The 13,525-nt window shown below is 38.9% G+C and overlaps 1 protein-coding gene across 1 annotated transcript; it reads right to left on the bottom strand.

The window, feature by feature from the left end:
- Positions 1 to 821: 821 nt before the first annotated feature.
- LOC105046879 (microtubule-associated protein TORTIFOLIA1) lies at positions 822 to 8,785 on the bottom strand. Its single transcript, XM_010925626.4, has 6 exons — positions 7,585 to 8,785; positions 6,547 to 6,738; positions 6,317 to 6,410; positions 5,477 to 6,198; positions 2,449 to 3,336; positions 822 to 1,275 (listed from the first exon to the last, which is right to left on the bottom strand). The coding sequence occupies exons 1-6, from the start codon at positions 8,380 to 8,382 to the stop codon at positions 1,081 to 1,083; spliced, it is 2,889 nt and encodes a 962-aa protein (XP_010923928.1). The 5' UTR covers positions 8,383 to 8,785; the 3' UTR covers positions 822 to 1,080.
- Positions 8,786 to 13,525: the final 4,740 nt, after the last annotated feature.

Below are 13,525 nucleotides of genomic sequence, written 5' to 3'. Positions count from 1 at the left end.
TATAATCATATAATAGATTAAAGAAGAACAAGAAATGAGGTTTTCGATAATCATATAAGAGATTAAAGAAGAACAAGAGAAGTTATAGCTCTGATTTAGGACTGACAATTCATGTTCACAAGACATAAATGAATCGTATCGATCTGAATGTATAATACAAATTAACTCAATCTAAACATGATCCATTTAATTAAATGGATCAATCTGCGAAACATAACACGAACATGTACAGATTGACACGATACAATCCTTCTAACATGATTAATAATCATATTAACGAGTCAAACGAATATACGATCCACCTAATGATCCGTTTAGCTATTTGATTTATTTACAAAATTTAACTAAAATAATAAAAATTTAATCAAAAAAATTAAAATAATATAAAAATAATTTAATTACTTACTATGCTACTTCACAGCTCTAAATTCCATCATTATTTTTTTTAGATTAAAATTATAATTTTTTAATTTTCCTCATTTACACTCAAATAATCTTAAAATAAATATATTTAAACATGTCATATAACCTGTTAATCCATTTTAACCCATTTAATTAAACAAGTTAAAACAAATTACACAAAACAGATTACACATATCAATTCACTTAAAATACGAATTTATCTTGTCATAGATAAATTGACCTTAAGATATGAATTTATCGTACCATAAATAGATCAACTAATTTATGATTCGAATCAATTTATTCTAAATCCAAATTCATCTAAATATGTATCGTGTCCGTGCCAAAAGATTGTATCAAAAATTGCCGGCCCTATCCTGATCGATAGCTTTGCCTGGGCCACCCTCACAATCAACTACACTGGGCAAGCCTCAATGTATTCACCTGGTTGAAACATTCATCAAACCGATACATACATGCAATGACTGTTTTTATAGTAAGAAAAAGAAACCAGCAATAATGAAACAAAAGAAACCATAGTGATTTTTGTGGCCTAGTGCATGCTCTTCCATCTTCCTATATTTCATTACATATTATGTTAAATGCTTCTTAAGAAGCAAGACAAACAAATAATTATAAGAAAACCAAGTACACGCCCAATAGAGATTATCCAAGACACTACTTAATAAGCTGTTGTAAATTGATTCCCCAACACGAAGCTAACTGCATCATTATCTGGACAGGTGTCGCCCCTTCCCAATCTTCCGGTGGTTCCATCGCAGAAGCTTCATGAAGGCTCAACAAGATCTCTCTCTTCCCTTCGATAGGGATGCTGAGGACGTCTGCTCCATTTTCTATGACCAGATCAGTCAACTGCAAACAACATTCAGTAGACACGGTTATAAGCATGATGCTATTATATTAGAAGGCACGAACAAAGAGACCTCTGGGCGATACATATTTGTGCTGCACATGATGTGCAAGATGAAATGGTATGCAGCAGGCTGTATATCATACATTCAAGAGTGGCCCGTGCATTGAAGATGACATGGATGGACTACAAAAGATTCCAGACAGATAAGACTGACTGATAATTTTTCCGAACAACTAATGGAGTGAAGCACCAGCTCGTAAGACTGGTGAGCAATTGAATGTATTTCAAAAACATCATGGTTCTTTATGATTTTACATATATTTTGAAATTTGAAGTTTGTGATCTTCTAATATCTAGTGCTTGATTGTGCAACAAAATTACATTAATGTCCTCGAATCATAAAACCGGACATTTCTACTTGGATAGAATTTTCTGAGGGAATGTGTTTTAGTAGAATTTTCACAATTCATGTCTCTCTGTGCGACTGCCATGTTTACAATTTTTCCCCTTTTAAAAAAATCCATTTTCAATAACCAAACACCTCGTAAAAAATCTTAACTTCTGTAATCATGATTCTGATAACAAATTTTCTGCCAAATCTGCAGATTTGAACCTTGAATGACCGCAAAGTTTTAATACAAGTAAAAATCCTGGAAAGTGTGGATCGTTCTAGCATGGGTCCAACCCATTCACAAGCCTAGGCTTCCTCCTCTCTCTTCTTCTGTATCATGCACCTCTATGAATTAAGGTACAAGTTGCTTTGCGAGAATTAGTTCTATTTCTCAGATTCAAACATAAGAGTTGGAAAAGAAATATGAGATTGCTACTAAAGTAATATTCCAATGCATTGTCCTCCTTTCCTGGCAAAACCATGCAAATATGGACACAAAGTGTAAACAGGAAAGTTGCCATGCATGCACAATTGGTTCCTTTATGTAGCTACTCTGTTAAGGACCAGCTTCACAAACTTCACATACTTTTTGTTCCACTCCAGAAAAACAGAATCTAGATAAAACAGATGTGGAAGCAAACTTCCCAGAAGCACCATGCAACAAGTAGCCATGTATACATGCATGGAGATATATCATGTAACATATCTTAAACATACTATCATAAACTATAATCATATTAACCAATAGTTTCCAGACAGAACTACAAAGTTAGAGGCATACCTGTTGAAGCCAGGTCAGAGCTATATCAAACAAGCTTTGCTCCATAAGAAACTGCCCAACCGCATGCAAGACTTCACTTGCTATTTCATTGGAAAGTTGATCGACAACTGGACCAGATTTATCCATCAACTTTATGAGTAATAGATCATCACCTATAGACAGAACCTCAGCATATGCTGAATCCATGTCACCAACATGAAGCGAATCCATAGCATGGGTCCATGAAGCCCAAAGTGGACCCCTTTCCTGCCCTGGGTTATCATCTGTCAAAGCTTCAGCATCCAGCTCCGGGATAGCTGTTCGTGTTGCAATTCGAGAGGTCCCATTATCTTCACCAGCCACTCGGATAGCTTCCAAAGTAGCCTCATCCTTGGATGCTTGCCAAACACTTCTTGCAGAAGGACCCTCACCAAGCCTAAATGGTCCTTGCCCCTTATCCCAAGCTCGCCTGGCACCAACCTGATCGCCATCCTGTTCAGTTCTAGGTACCCTACCATCAACAGAAACAGCACCAGGACCTCTCCTAGAGTTCATGACTCCATTTCTTTGAGCAGTATATGCATAAGGATCCCGTGCTTCAGAATCTGATCTCCAAGGGGGATCTCTTCCCCTAAATCCAGAAATTATACTATCTGATGAGAGATATCTTTCTGCAAAAGGAATCCGTCCATCACCACCCCTGCCAAACTTTGAGCTTGAATAGTCGTGAAGACCATTGTATTTGCTTGAGGACCTACCAGGAGATGCCTCAAAACCCAGCATCATGTTACCACCTCTCCTTCCTGATGATATTGCCAAATCTCGTGCCATCTCCTCAACAACCCTCTCAAGACCCCGAACTCTGTTTTCTAGTGTTACCATGCTGTCATGGGAACCTCCCATAAAATCCTGAAATTTGTAAAACAAAACAAATATAACATGGAATAGCAAATTGCTGACACAGATGCATGAGTGAGATAAAGACACTTGTTGATTACCTACACTCTCTTCATCCCCAGATCTACACACTCTTATTTGATGCTTTATAAGATGAAGATTTTATTTATTGAGCATTAGTTGAATTTTTAACCTTTTCTAATTAAGGGAAGTTCATGTTCAATGTCCAAATGGCAATCAATGTATGGCTAGGTTCAGCAGCACATAGCGTGTATCAAAGATCTCACTTGATGAAAACATGTAGGCACAGTATGAATTCAAAGGAGGGAAGTTGCTTTATTAACGCTTCATCTGAATTTTTCTTTTTAGGGAAAACTTCATCTGAATTTCATTTTCATGCAAGGTAACATACATGGAAATAGATCTGCAGGCACACCATGCAGAGCTGACATGAGGGACAAATTAAAAACTGGCATCAAACAGTTATTGAGCTCTCTGGCCATAAATTTAAGTTGCTGGATGTCATCTGGGAAAAGGAGAGCAGGGACGTTTCATCCAAAATTGCAGAGGAATTTCACAGTGAATCTTAAGAATGTGCAAAACACAAGATGCTAGTTTTAAGTTTCCTTTATCTATAAAAGGCAGGTTTCATGGCAGTTCACAATGTGCATGTATTCAATTATACACCACAGATGCTGAAGAGTTGGAAAGCTACTACAATATTCAAATGGCACTTCTGAGATACCCAAGAGGTCTTGCCCATGCATAAAGTCTAGACGACCAAAAGAACTAATTTTATTACAACACCGGCCTTTCTGTTTATTATAACAACTGCTTATTAGATGGTGAACCTCTCTCCAGCTTGATGTAGAAGAAACACTTTTCAAGAATCCCCAAAATAAAAGGTGTATTTCAATGTTCCACTAGCTTCCAGTGCCAAGACAAGGACGGTTTAAACTGAAAACTTAAAGGGGAAAGCAATATGTAGGCTAGGCAGATGAGAGAGATTTGAGTGATTTAGTGGAGCAACTGTGTAAATCTTAAAATATTGTAGCATTTTCAAGAAGAAAGGAGAAAAAATGATCTCTCTATATCAGTAGCATTGTTCAAACATAAATGACAAGAATCATAACATCACTTCAGAAAATACAATATCCAACTCCAAGAATGTATTTAAAATAAAATCATGTGATTTAAAAAATAAGAAATGTTAGTTCTGATGAATTTGGAATTCAACAAGTTCATTCATCAACCCTCTTTCTCTTTGTTTCTTTCTTTCTTTCTTTTTTGATGATGTAACTTTAGTATTTCAAAGAACAATCATTTAGATCCATCTGGCACCAGTGCATCACCTCCATCAATTTGGACACCACCTTCGATCTACTAAGCATGGAACTATAGAAGTATTACCAATTCAATGCTTCAGGATTAATCCATTCACCATATTTAATTTTCAGCTGATCCCTTCAAGTTAGCCAACAAGAGATTAATACAATGAAGGAATTGCTATATCCTTCCTTTTATAGAATTACTAAATCTGACCTGACAATGAAGAAATGAGAATTTTGATGTTCCCAAAGTTTCTCATGAGTCAGCTTCCAATCAACTAAATGACATTTGTTCCTTTAATGCATGCAATAATATAAAGAACCTCATACTGGTTTTGCTAGCTCTAGCAATGGCATCTCTTAGGTTGATCCCCTAAAATGTCAAGATTGAACACAATTTTCTCATGTTAAAATCCAGCTTCACAACAATTACAGCATACAAAACATGAATGGTATGTTAACAAATCAATTTGGTAAATAAGAACACTCATTTTTCATGGCATACCAAACAAAAGCTTACAAGAAAACAAAAGGAAAATAAATTGCAATTAGACAATATAATGGCACTGACATAAAAGGCCATAAAGCACATAATGCACCATATCTGTCTATCTATCTACTGCCCCCCACTCACCCACACCACCCTCCCCCCCACAACAACAAAAAAAAAAAAAAACCCTTTTTCTCTCCTCATATCTATTCCATCATGTCTAAATAAAAGGAAAAATGTGCAAAAAGCTCACTCCACATGCAGCAGTCATAAAATTTAACTATGTCATTTTGGATAACAGAATTGCAGCTATCGTCTTCATTTATAAACAAACCTGCAACATGTTCATGAGATTGGTTTGTTGCCTCTCCAATTGTGATAATTGCCTCTGAATGGCCAACCAATTCCCTTTGTTGTTCATGAAGGATCCTTCAGCTTGGCCATCACCTCTGGCAATATTCACTCGGACAGAGGGATCCTTCTGACTGACTTCAATCCTATCATCAACATCAAAAGCCCTTGCTTTTGAGTCTTTAGCCCTAAATCCTCTTTGTTCTGTCCACCTATCCCGAGCAAAATCATCAGAGTGTTGTGGTCGATCGTATGCCCCTGATCTTTTCTCGGCATTCTGATAATTAGGATTGACACGTCCATGAGTGTCATTCGACTCACGACATGCCAAGCCATCATTATTTGAATTGCCCCGAGGATCACTATCAGACAATTCTGGTTCTTCTTCACCTTGTGAGTGGGAAGACTGATGACACCTGCGAGGTACCACAACTTCTACAGGCAAGTCATCTGAACTTCTTGTTTCAAGTTTTTGGAAAAATTCTGGATTCAACTCTTTGTCTGTTAAAGTAGGTGCTCTTTTCTTTAATAAAACTGCTGCTCTCTCTGGTATGCTAGTACCTTTTCCTTTGGACACAGAATCATGATCAGTAGGTGAAGAACCAGCAGATGAATCTTTTATGGATTCTGGTCTTCTGCCACTGGAACTTGACCTTTTATTCTCTGACTTTTCTTCAGTATCAGCTGATTCACAATTTTTACCATCTGCAACAAAGTGCACAAATCAAAAATAAATTCAAGTAGTACCATATCATGGAGAAAAAAAGAATGAAGACAATCTGTGAAAGAAGAACAATAAAAATAATCAATGTATAATACAGACCCTTGAAGTCCTCTGAATTTCCATCGTCTCCCTTTCCCGCAATCTTCTTCCATGACAGCAATGCCTCCATCATGCTATCTCTAACAGGTTTCACCTGAAATACAGACAACATTCGATTAATTCATTTAGCAGCCTTACATGAAAAATAGAAACATCAAACTTATTGAACAAAATACTTTCACTATAATAAATGGTCTTCAAAATGATGCAGTTGTAAACAGGAAAGCTACCTTATCAAAACGGCAAGCCTCAAGAGCCACTATTGTTGGAGAAGCCCCATCAGCGATCAAATGCATTGAAGAAGATGCCAACACACTCAATGTATCAGCTGCTGCCTTACGGGTAGCCCAGTCGTTATTCTCAAGGCATTCACGAACACTTTGCAGCACTTGTTGCATATTCTGGGGACTAATTGCTCCTACCTGAAACAGATTTATATAGTGAGTACTCTTGCTACAGCTCAATTAAATATGTATAGCTACTTTTCTTTCAGAATTTTAGAACTAAACTTCTTCTCCATCATTTATCCAAAGACAGGTCATCAGCTTCAACACTAAAACTAAATGTACTATGGTGTTAATGCAGAAGCTACTTATTTGAAACACATAAAGATTTATTTACATTCCATATTAATTTAAATGGGTAGGTTATGTTTTTCAATATGTTTGATCCATCAGCACATGAAAACTTTATTGGATGGCAAAATGCACATTACTTAAACTTTACAAAGTGTCAAAATACATCTATCAGCACTCATCTAAACTTGTTCCACATTTTGCACTTAAGATGGAGTTGCAATGAGATCATGCATCATTAGATATAGGAAAATATCAGGAAAAAGGAATCAAAACCTCGTGACACAAAAGACAAACAATTGGAACAGAAATACGAAAAACATAATGTACACATATAAGAAAACACTGAGAGCAATAAAAAAAAAAAGATCAGGGAGACCCTGCTGACTTCTAGACAGCTTGTCTGGAACAGGTTAGATCAAGCAATAATCAACTCGAATACACAGAGCTCATTTGACGTAATAATGAAAAGGATAACTTTTTCCTTAAAGAAAAAAAATGGGTTACAGATCCCATCTCCTTCAATTGGGCGATGTGGGTTCTCCCAAATTCCATGGTAAGAATCCACCTATAAGAGCCCAAGAATCCCCCAAAATCACAAATTTAACACACAAACAAAGATATAGAGCCCATTAAAAACACCTACATTCATTTTCTTTGTTCTTTAAACTGAAATCCAATCACAGGACAAACCTGAGCCAAGCTGGAAACGACCGACAGAAGCGCCCCCTTGGCCAAAAAGCTCTGCCCGCCAAGCAGCTTGCAGATCCTGGGGCACAGCCTCTGAAACGCCGCTCCAGCCATCGCCGGCCGTCCTCCATCCCCATCCCCACCACCCCCGGCACACTCCATCACCTTAGCGAGGCACATTGCTGCCCCGGCCTGCACCGCCTTGTTCTGCTCCCCCATTGCCTCGAACAAGGGCTTCACAAAGAGGGAAACAACTGGGGAGGAGGACCCACCGCCACCGGCAGCGGCGGAGGTGTCCTCAGGGTTGGCGGCGGCGGAGGAGCGGAGGTAGATGGAGGCGAGGGAGCCGGCGGCGTCGCGGCAGGCGTCGCGGACGGAGGAATCGGAGGCGGGGTCCTTGAGACGGCGGACAAGGTGGGCGATGATCTTGGGGAGGTGGGCGGCAGCGGCGTCGGGGTGGGAGGAGCAGAGGAGGGCGAGGAGGCGGAGTGACTCGCGGCGGGCGACGTTGGGAGTCTGCCGGGAGTTGGGATCGGGAGGAGGGGAAGGGTCGTGGAGGAGGGCGTTGAGGAGCATGGGGACGCCGTCGGGGGGGAGGGTGTGGATGATCTTCTCGAGGTCGTCGACGGCGATCTGGTGGGTATCGCGGTCGGAGAGTTTGGAAAGGGCGGAGAGGATCCGAGACTTGAGCTCCACCATGGCCAAATGAGAAGAAAGCGAAGAAGAGGAGGACTTGGAAGTGGAGGATTGGGAAGGGGATTTGGAGAGCTTTGACGAGGGTTTTGAGATGGTAGTGGCCATCTTTCTAGGCTCCACTCTGTCGAGAGCGAGCGAGCGAGCAAGAGAGAGAGAGGAGTTAAATTAGGGGGAGACGACGATTTGATTCATTATAGCGCGAGATGATGGGAGGAAAATTTGGGAAAGGAATGGAAGAGGACTTCTTGTGAAGATGGGAAGTGGGAGATGTTGCGTGGATTTAGTAATTGGGAGTGAGATGTGTTTCAAATTTTGTTGGACGGTGATAGGTTTTAGGGGTCTTGAGCAAGAAATGAGGAATGGATGAGAAGGGGGTGAATGAGGCTTTTAGTTTGTTAAGGGTTCTGGGGAGGACATGGGGGAGTTGACAAGGGGGGATGGGTTTGAAGGAGAATGAGGGGAAGAGGGACGAAGGAATCCGAGAGAGAAGAGGAAGGGTGTTCGGAGTGATGAAATGGAGTGAATCACAAGGCTTGGTTGAGCCCACAATGGGGTGAGAAGTTAAAACAACGATTGAGGCGCGAGAAGGCAAAACTAGATTGGGACGTGGGGAGGACTGGACCCATCATGGGTTTGGGACCTTCGGTGTATGACTACTGAAAATGAGAAAAAAGCACGTAAAATAAAGGAAAAAATCCCTTAGTAATTTGTACTTAATTTTAAAATTTAAAATAACTAATTAATCAGCATAATCTTAAATACATTGCAATATGACCAGTTGTCTAATCTCTGTCACAAAACATTACCGCAATCATCTAATAACTGAAGTTTTATAAACTAAACTATATTTTTCAGCTGGTGACTGTATTCTTGGCGAGTTTTAAAATTTACTTCATGCTAACGCCCAAGGATTGTCTTATGTAAGAGACTAATATTTCTTTTTGCTTTTTTTTTGGACATTTCACATACTAAAAACAAGAAAAATTATTTTTTTATAAAATTTTATAATTATCATTCACGTTAATTTAATCAGGTGCTTTTTTTTTTTTTTTTTTGATATGAATTGAAGAAAAGAGAAAGGAGAGTTATAAGAACATAATGCTTTGAGATCCATGCTAGTACATGAATGACAAAGAACATAATACTTTGAGATCTATGCACCGGATGATAAAAAATAGAATATTTTGAGATATGTGTAGATAGATGAATGACAAAAGATGGGATGCTCTCTGATATATGCAAAAAGCTAATAGAAGATGGAGCATTTTGAGATTGACACAAGTAAACGAATGATAGAGAACAGAACACTATAAGTGTAGTGAATTTTAGTGCAGGGATAAAACAATAATTTTAAATTTTTTTTAAAATTATTATTTTATAGTGAAAATTATTAATTGATCTAATTAATTAACATGTATAAATCCTACACAAGGATCTAAATATGATATATACATAGTATGCATTTAAATTTGAAATTTAAACTTCTACAGTAAATATTTTACTGTTATGTATTCAGAACACATTACCTTTGTGCGAGTAGTCGATCGTCGTAATCTGATCACCGTCGGAAGAATATGATTGTCGCAATACAGCCACACAGTGTGTCTGACCTCTGCAAATCATCCACACAAAGTTTTCAGTCTGATCGGCTCCTCACGAATGCTAGTTCGTAGCTGAACCCTTTTGATGGTCGATGTTGATCAAACTCCTTCGATCTTGATCTACCGACTCTTCGGATGCTCTGGATCGTTAGCAGAGGTGCTTGAGAGGTTGATGAAGCTCTTTTCGAAGTTTGGTGGGCTCACGACACTCATAGCTCACTTACTCACTTCACGAACCCCAGGCTGAAACCCTAGGGTACTCTCTGAAAACCCTGCGCCCGCTTTTTGTTTCTTTTCTTTTCTTTTCTCTCGGAAGTTTTTGAACTTCAAACTTGTGCACAAGGCTTCCTCACGCCCACTATTCTTTCTCAGAAAAAATTCTACGCACGCTCCACTTTTTTTTCTTTTTTAAAACAGTGTAAGACATGTCTTATCCGCGTGAGAGGATAAAGATAAGTGGTTGCTCATTTGAATTCAAATCGAATTTGAATTCAAATCGAATTTGAATTCAAATGCAAAACAACCCATCCTTATCCACTCTTGGCATGAGAAGAGAAGGGCGTGGGCTCTCTTGTGCATGGAGAGTTTACACGAGAAACTCTTTCTCGTGTATAATAAGTGGCGCACAAGATGGATAAGGCAAGTTGGCGCAAGGAGTTGGTTACCCCATTCAAATTCAAACTTCATTTGAATTTGAATGGCCAACCAACCATTTTTATCCAGATAAATGGCGCACAAGAGAGGGCGTGGGAAGGCTTCTGCGTGGGAGAAAATTCATGAGAAGTTGTTTCTCGTGAATTCAAATGGGTGCATGAGAAGTGAGGTGGTGCAGGGAGATTAGTTAAGATGGTTTGAACCTAATTGAGCCAACCTAATCAAAATAGGTTAGGCACAATTAGACTAAGTTAAACTCAACTTAATTAAGCTTAATTAGGCTCAATAAAATTCTAATCAAATTAAAAATTGACTATGTCCAACTCCTGATCAAATCAGTGACCAAAACACCTTAGCGATTAGATCAACACTTAACCTAATCGGATCAAACCCAACTGAATCCAATTCAATTGGACTTGATCCAAAAATAATTATTCAATCAAATTGAGTTAATTAGTGATCAAATCACTAATTAAATCTCTCATAAATACTGAGTCCAAATCTGATGGACAATCGGACATCAGAGTCCATCGATATGAAACCCTGATCAAAAAAGTTCCAAACCAGTGGGACTCTTGATCCCGGTATCCAAAATGTGTGGTACTCATGATCAGAGAATCTTGATTCTCGATCACAGAGTCTCAGACATATAGGACTCTTCATCAGCCATCAGATCAGATAGAAATCTCTAATGTGTGTGACCCCGCAGGTTCGAACCTAAGCCGGTAGTATAAGAACCAATTCCTGCACTAATCGAAGTGACCATCTAGCAATGGTACTCGATATCCGAATAGGTCGAATAGTCACAATCGCAACACTCAGAACCTACGTGAATATGGTTACTGTATAATTCATCCCTTTTGACCCTGTGTTTAGGATGACTCAGGGTTAAACTGTCAACCCTGATTAGATCATCCGAATCGTGCTCAATTCAAACAGTCCTGTGACTCCTCACTAGGACTACCCTGACCAAGGTTTTGCTAAATTAAAACACGACTGTACACAGCTCCAGAACTGGAGTGGTCAATCCCATCTTGACACACGCACCGACAAGTCAAGTACTTGACTACACCCAGCATCCTTCCGTCACTGAATTAGAAATTCAGGTAGTCCAGTGCCTAAGTGCAGTGAGTTGCTTGCAAGTCACCGTGGCGGTCTCAAGTTGGAGGGATATTTATACCCATATCCTATCGGAGCAAATCTTGACAGCAGAAATAGCTCCGGAGTCGATCACGTTCAGTGCAGATGTACCCTTACATCTTACCTGTATGCCATACCAGTGTCTCCACACTCCTTGGTTAAGAGGACAACCAACCCATATGGCACACAACGACCTATGCTTGATAAACGCTGTCGTCCTTGGTTACAACGTATCATTTGATCGCGAACAGATTTAAGGACTAAACGACAAATCCTCCTTTATCGAGTCTAAATAGTCCTAAGGACTTCACCACAACACAGGAGTTCATTAGAAAATGAAATATTTTATGATGAAAAATATCAAAATAATTTTTTTATTTATTTATAATTCATATACTAATACAAGAATGAGCACAACCGTCAACAGGCTGACGATTGGCTTTGGGACACTATTCCTAACAATAAGATCTACATAAGAAATGAATAATAAAGGAAAGAGTACTTTAGGATCTATACAGATGATGCATAATAGAAGATGGAGTGTTTTGAGATTATATGAGAGGATAGATGACAAAAGATAAAGTGCCTTGAGATATGTGCAAGTGGATGAATGATAAAGAATAAAGTGCTTTGAGATCTATATAGATGGATGGATGATAAATGATGGATTGCTTTAAGATCTATATATGTGGATGAATGATAAAAGATGAAATATTTTGAGATTTTTGTAGGTGGATAAATAACATAGGATGAAATACTTTGAGATCTGTGCAGGTAGATAAATGATTGAGCAAAGTGTTTTAAGATTTGTGCAAGTGGATGGATGAAAAGTGATAGAATGCTTTAAGGTTTATGTGAGAATATCTAATAGATAATGGAATGCTTTAAGACCTATATAGATGAATAAAAGATGAAGATAGAGTACTTTAAGATCTGTACAAATAAATAAATGATAGAAGATATAGTACTTTAAGATCTGCACATGTAAATAGATGACAGAGGATAAAATATTTTGAGATCCATATAGACAGATAGATGATAGAAGATGGAGTATTTTGAGATCTACTATGATCTCTTTGACTTAAGGATATTTTTATTTTTTTTCTCACCCTATTAATAGTGTTAGAATCTAAATATATTACAATGAAAATGAAATACTGGTTTCTAAGTAAAATTTTTTAAATTTTTAAAGCCTAAGTCTAACTGGACCAAACTTAAAGTGGTGCCACCATAATTTTTTTCTAAATTAAAATTTATAATCATCTGAACTTATAAAACTGCCCAAATTGATATTAAATTTTGATAAAAATATAAATATATATTTCAAATTAAATACGTAGATAAGGAGTGATAAGAAATGTCAGGGATGAAACTTGTGTACATGGCACTCAAGCCCACAATAAAGATAAAATTGCGGCCAAATAGAAAAATTAGGGTTGGAAGTTGGCTCGGGCCGGCTTCGGGTCGGGCTTTGGACTCGATCTGAAATCATTCAAGCCAGACTTGGGTCCAAAAAATAGGCCCGTTTTACTTTCGGGCTAGGCTCGAGCAGACCTTTGGCCTAGCCCGAGCTCGGACCCAAAACTCGGCCCAAGGTTCAACCTGAGCCCCCATGCTACTTCGAGCAACCGGGGGGGATCGGCGACAGCAGCGGTGAGGGGGAGGGGATGATGCAAGGGGGGCGATGAGGCGACCACGGTCGAAGGAGGAGAAGGAAAGGACGAAGCTTAGAGAGCGGCACCGGCTAGTGATCATTGCGAGGATTCTGTCTAGGCTTCGACGGTATGGAAACTACAACCTTCGGGTGCGGGTGGATATCAATGAGGTCATCGCCCTCTCACGAGGGAGGCAGG

Source organism: Elaeis guineensis, chromosome 6 (assembly GCF_000442705.2).
Source record: "Elaeis guineensis isolate ETL-2024a chromosome 6, EG11, whole genome shotgun sequence".
NCBI classification, from domain to species: Eukaryota; Viridiplantae; Streptophyta; class Magnoliopsida; order Arecales; family Arecaceae; genus Elaeis; species Elaeis guineensis.
The sequence above is the reverse complement of the archived record's forward strand: the minus strand, read 5'-3'. Positions and strand labels throughout refer to the sequence as shown.

What these genes read in the sequence shown, in the direction of transcription:
- LOC105046879 (XM_010925626.4), bottom strand. Translation starts at nt 8,382, where the DNA reads ATGGCCACTACCATCTCAAAACCCTCGTCAAAGCTCTCCAAATCCCCT. An exon ending in TCGTTTCCAGCTTGGCTCAG is followed by an intron (nt 6,739 to 7,584) that starts GTTTGTCCTGTG and finishes AATCTGTTTCAG; the next exon opens with GTAGGAGCAATTAGTCCCCA. An exon ending in ATCTCATGAACATGTTGCAG is followed by an intron (nt 3,337 to 5,476) that starts GTTTGTTTATAA and finishes TACAAATTTCAG; the next exon opens with GATTTTATGGGAGGTTCCCA.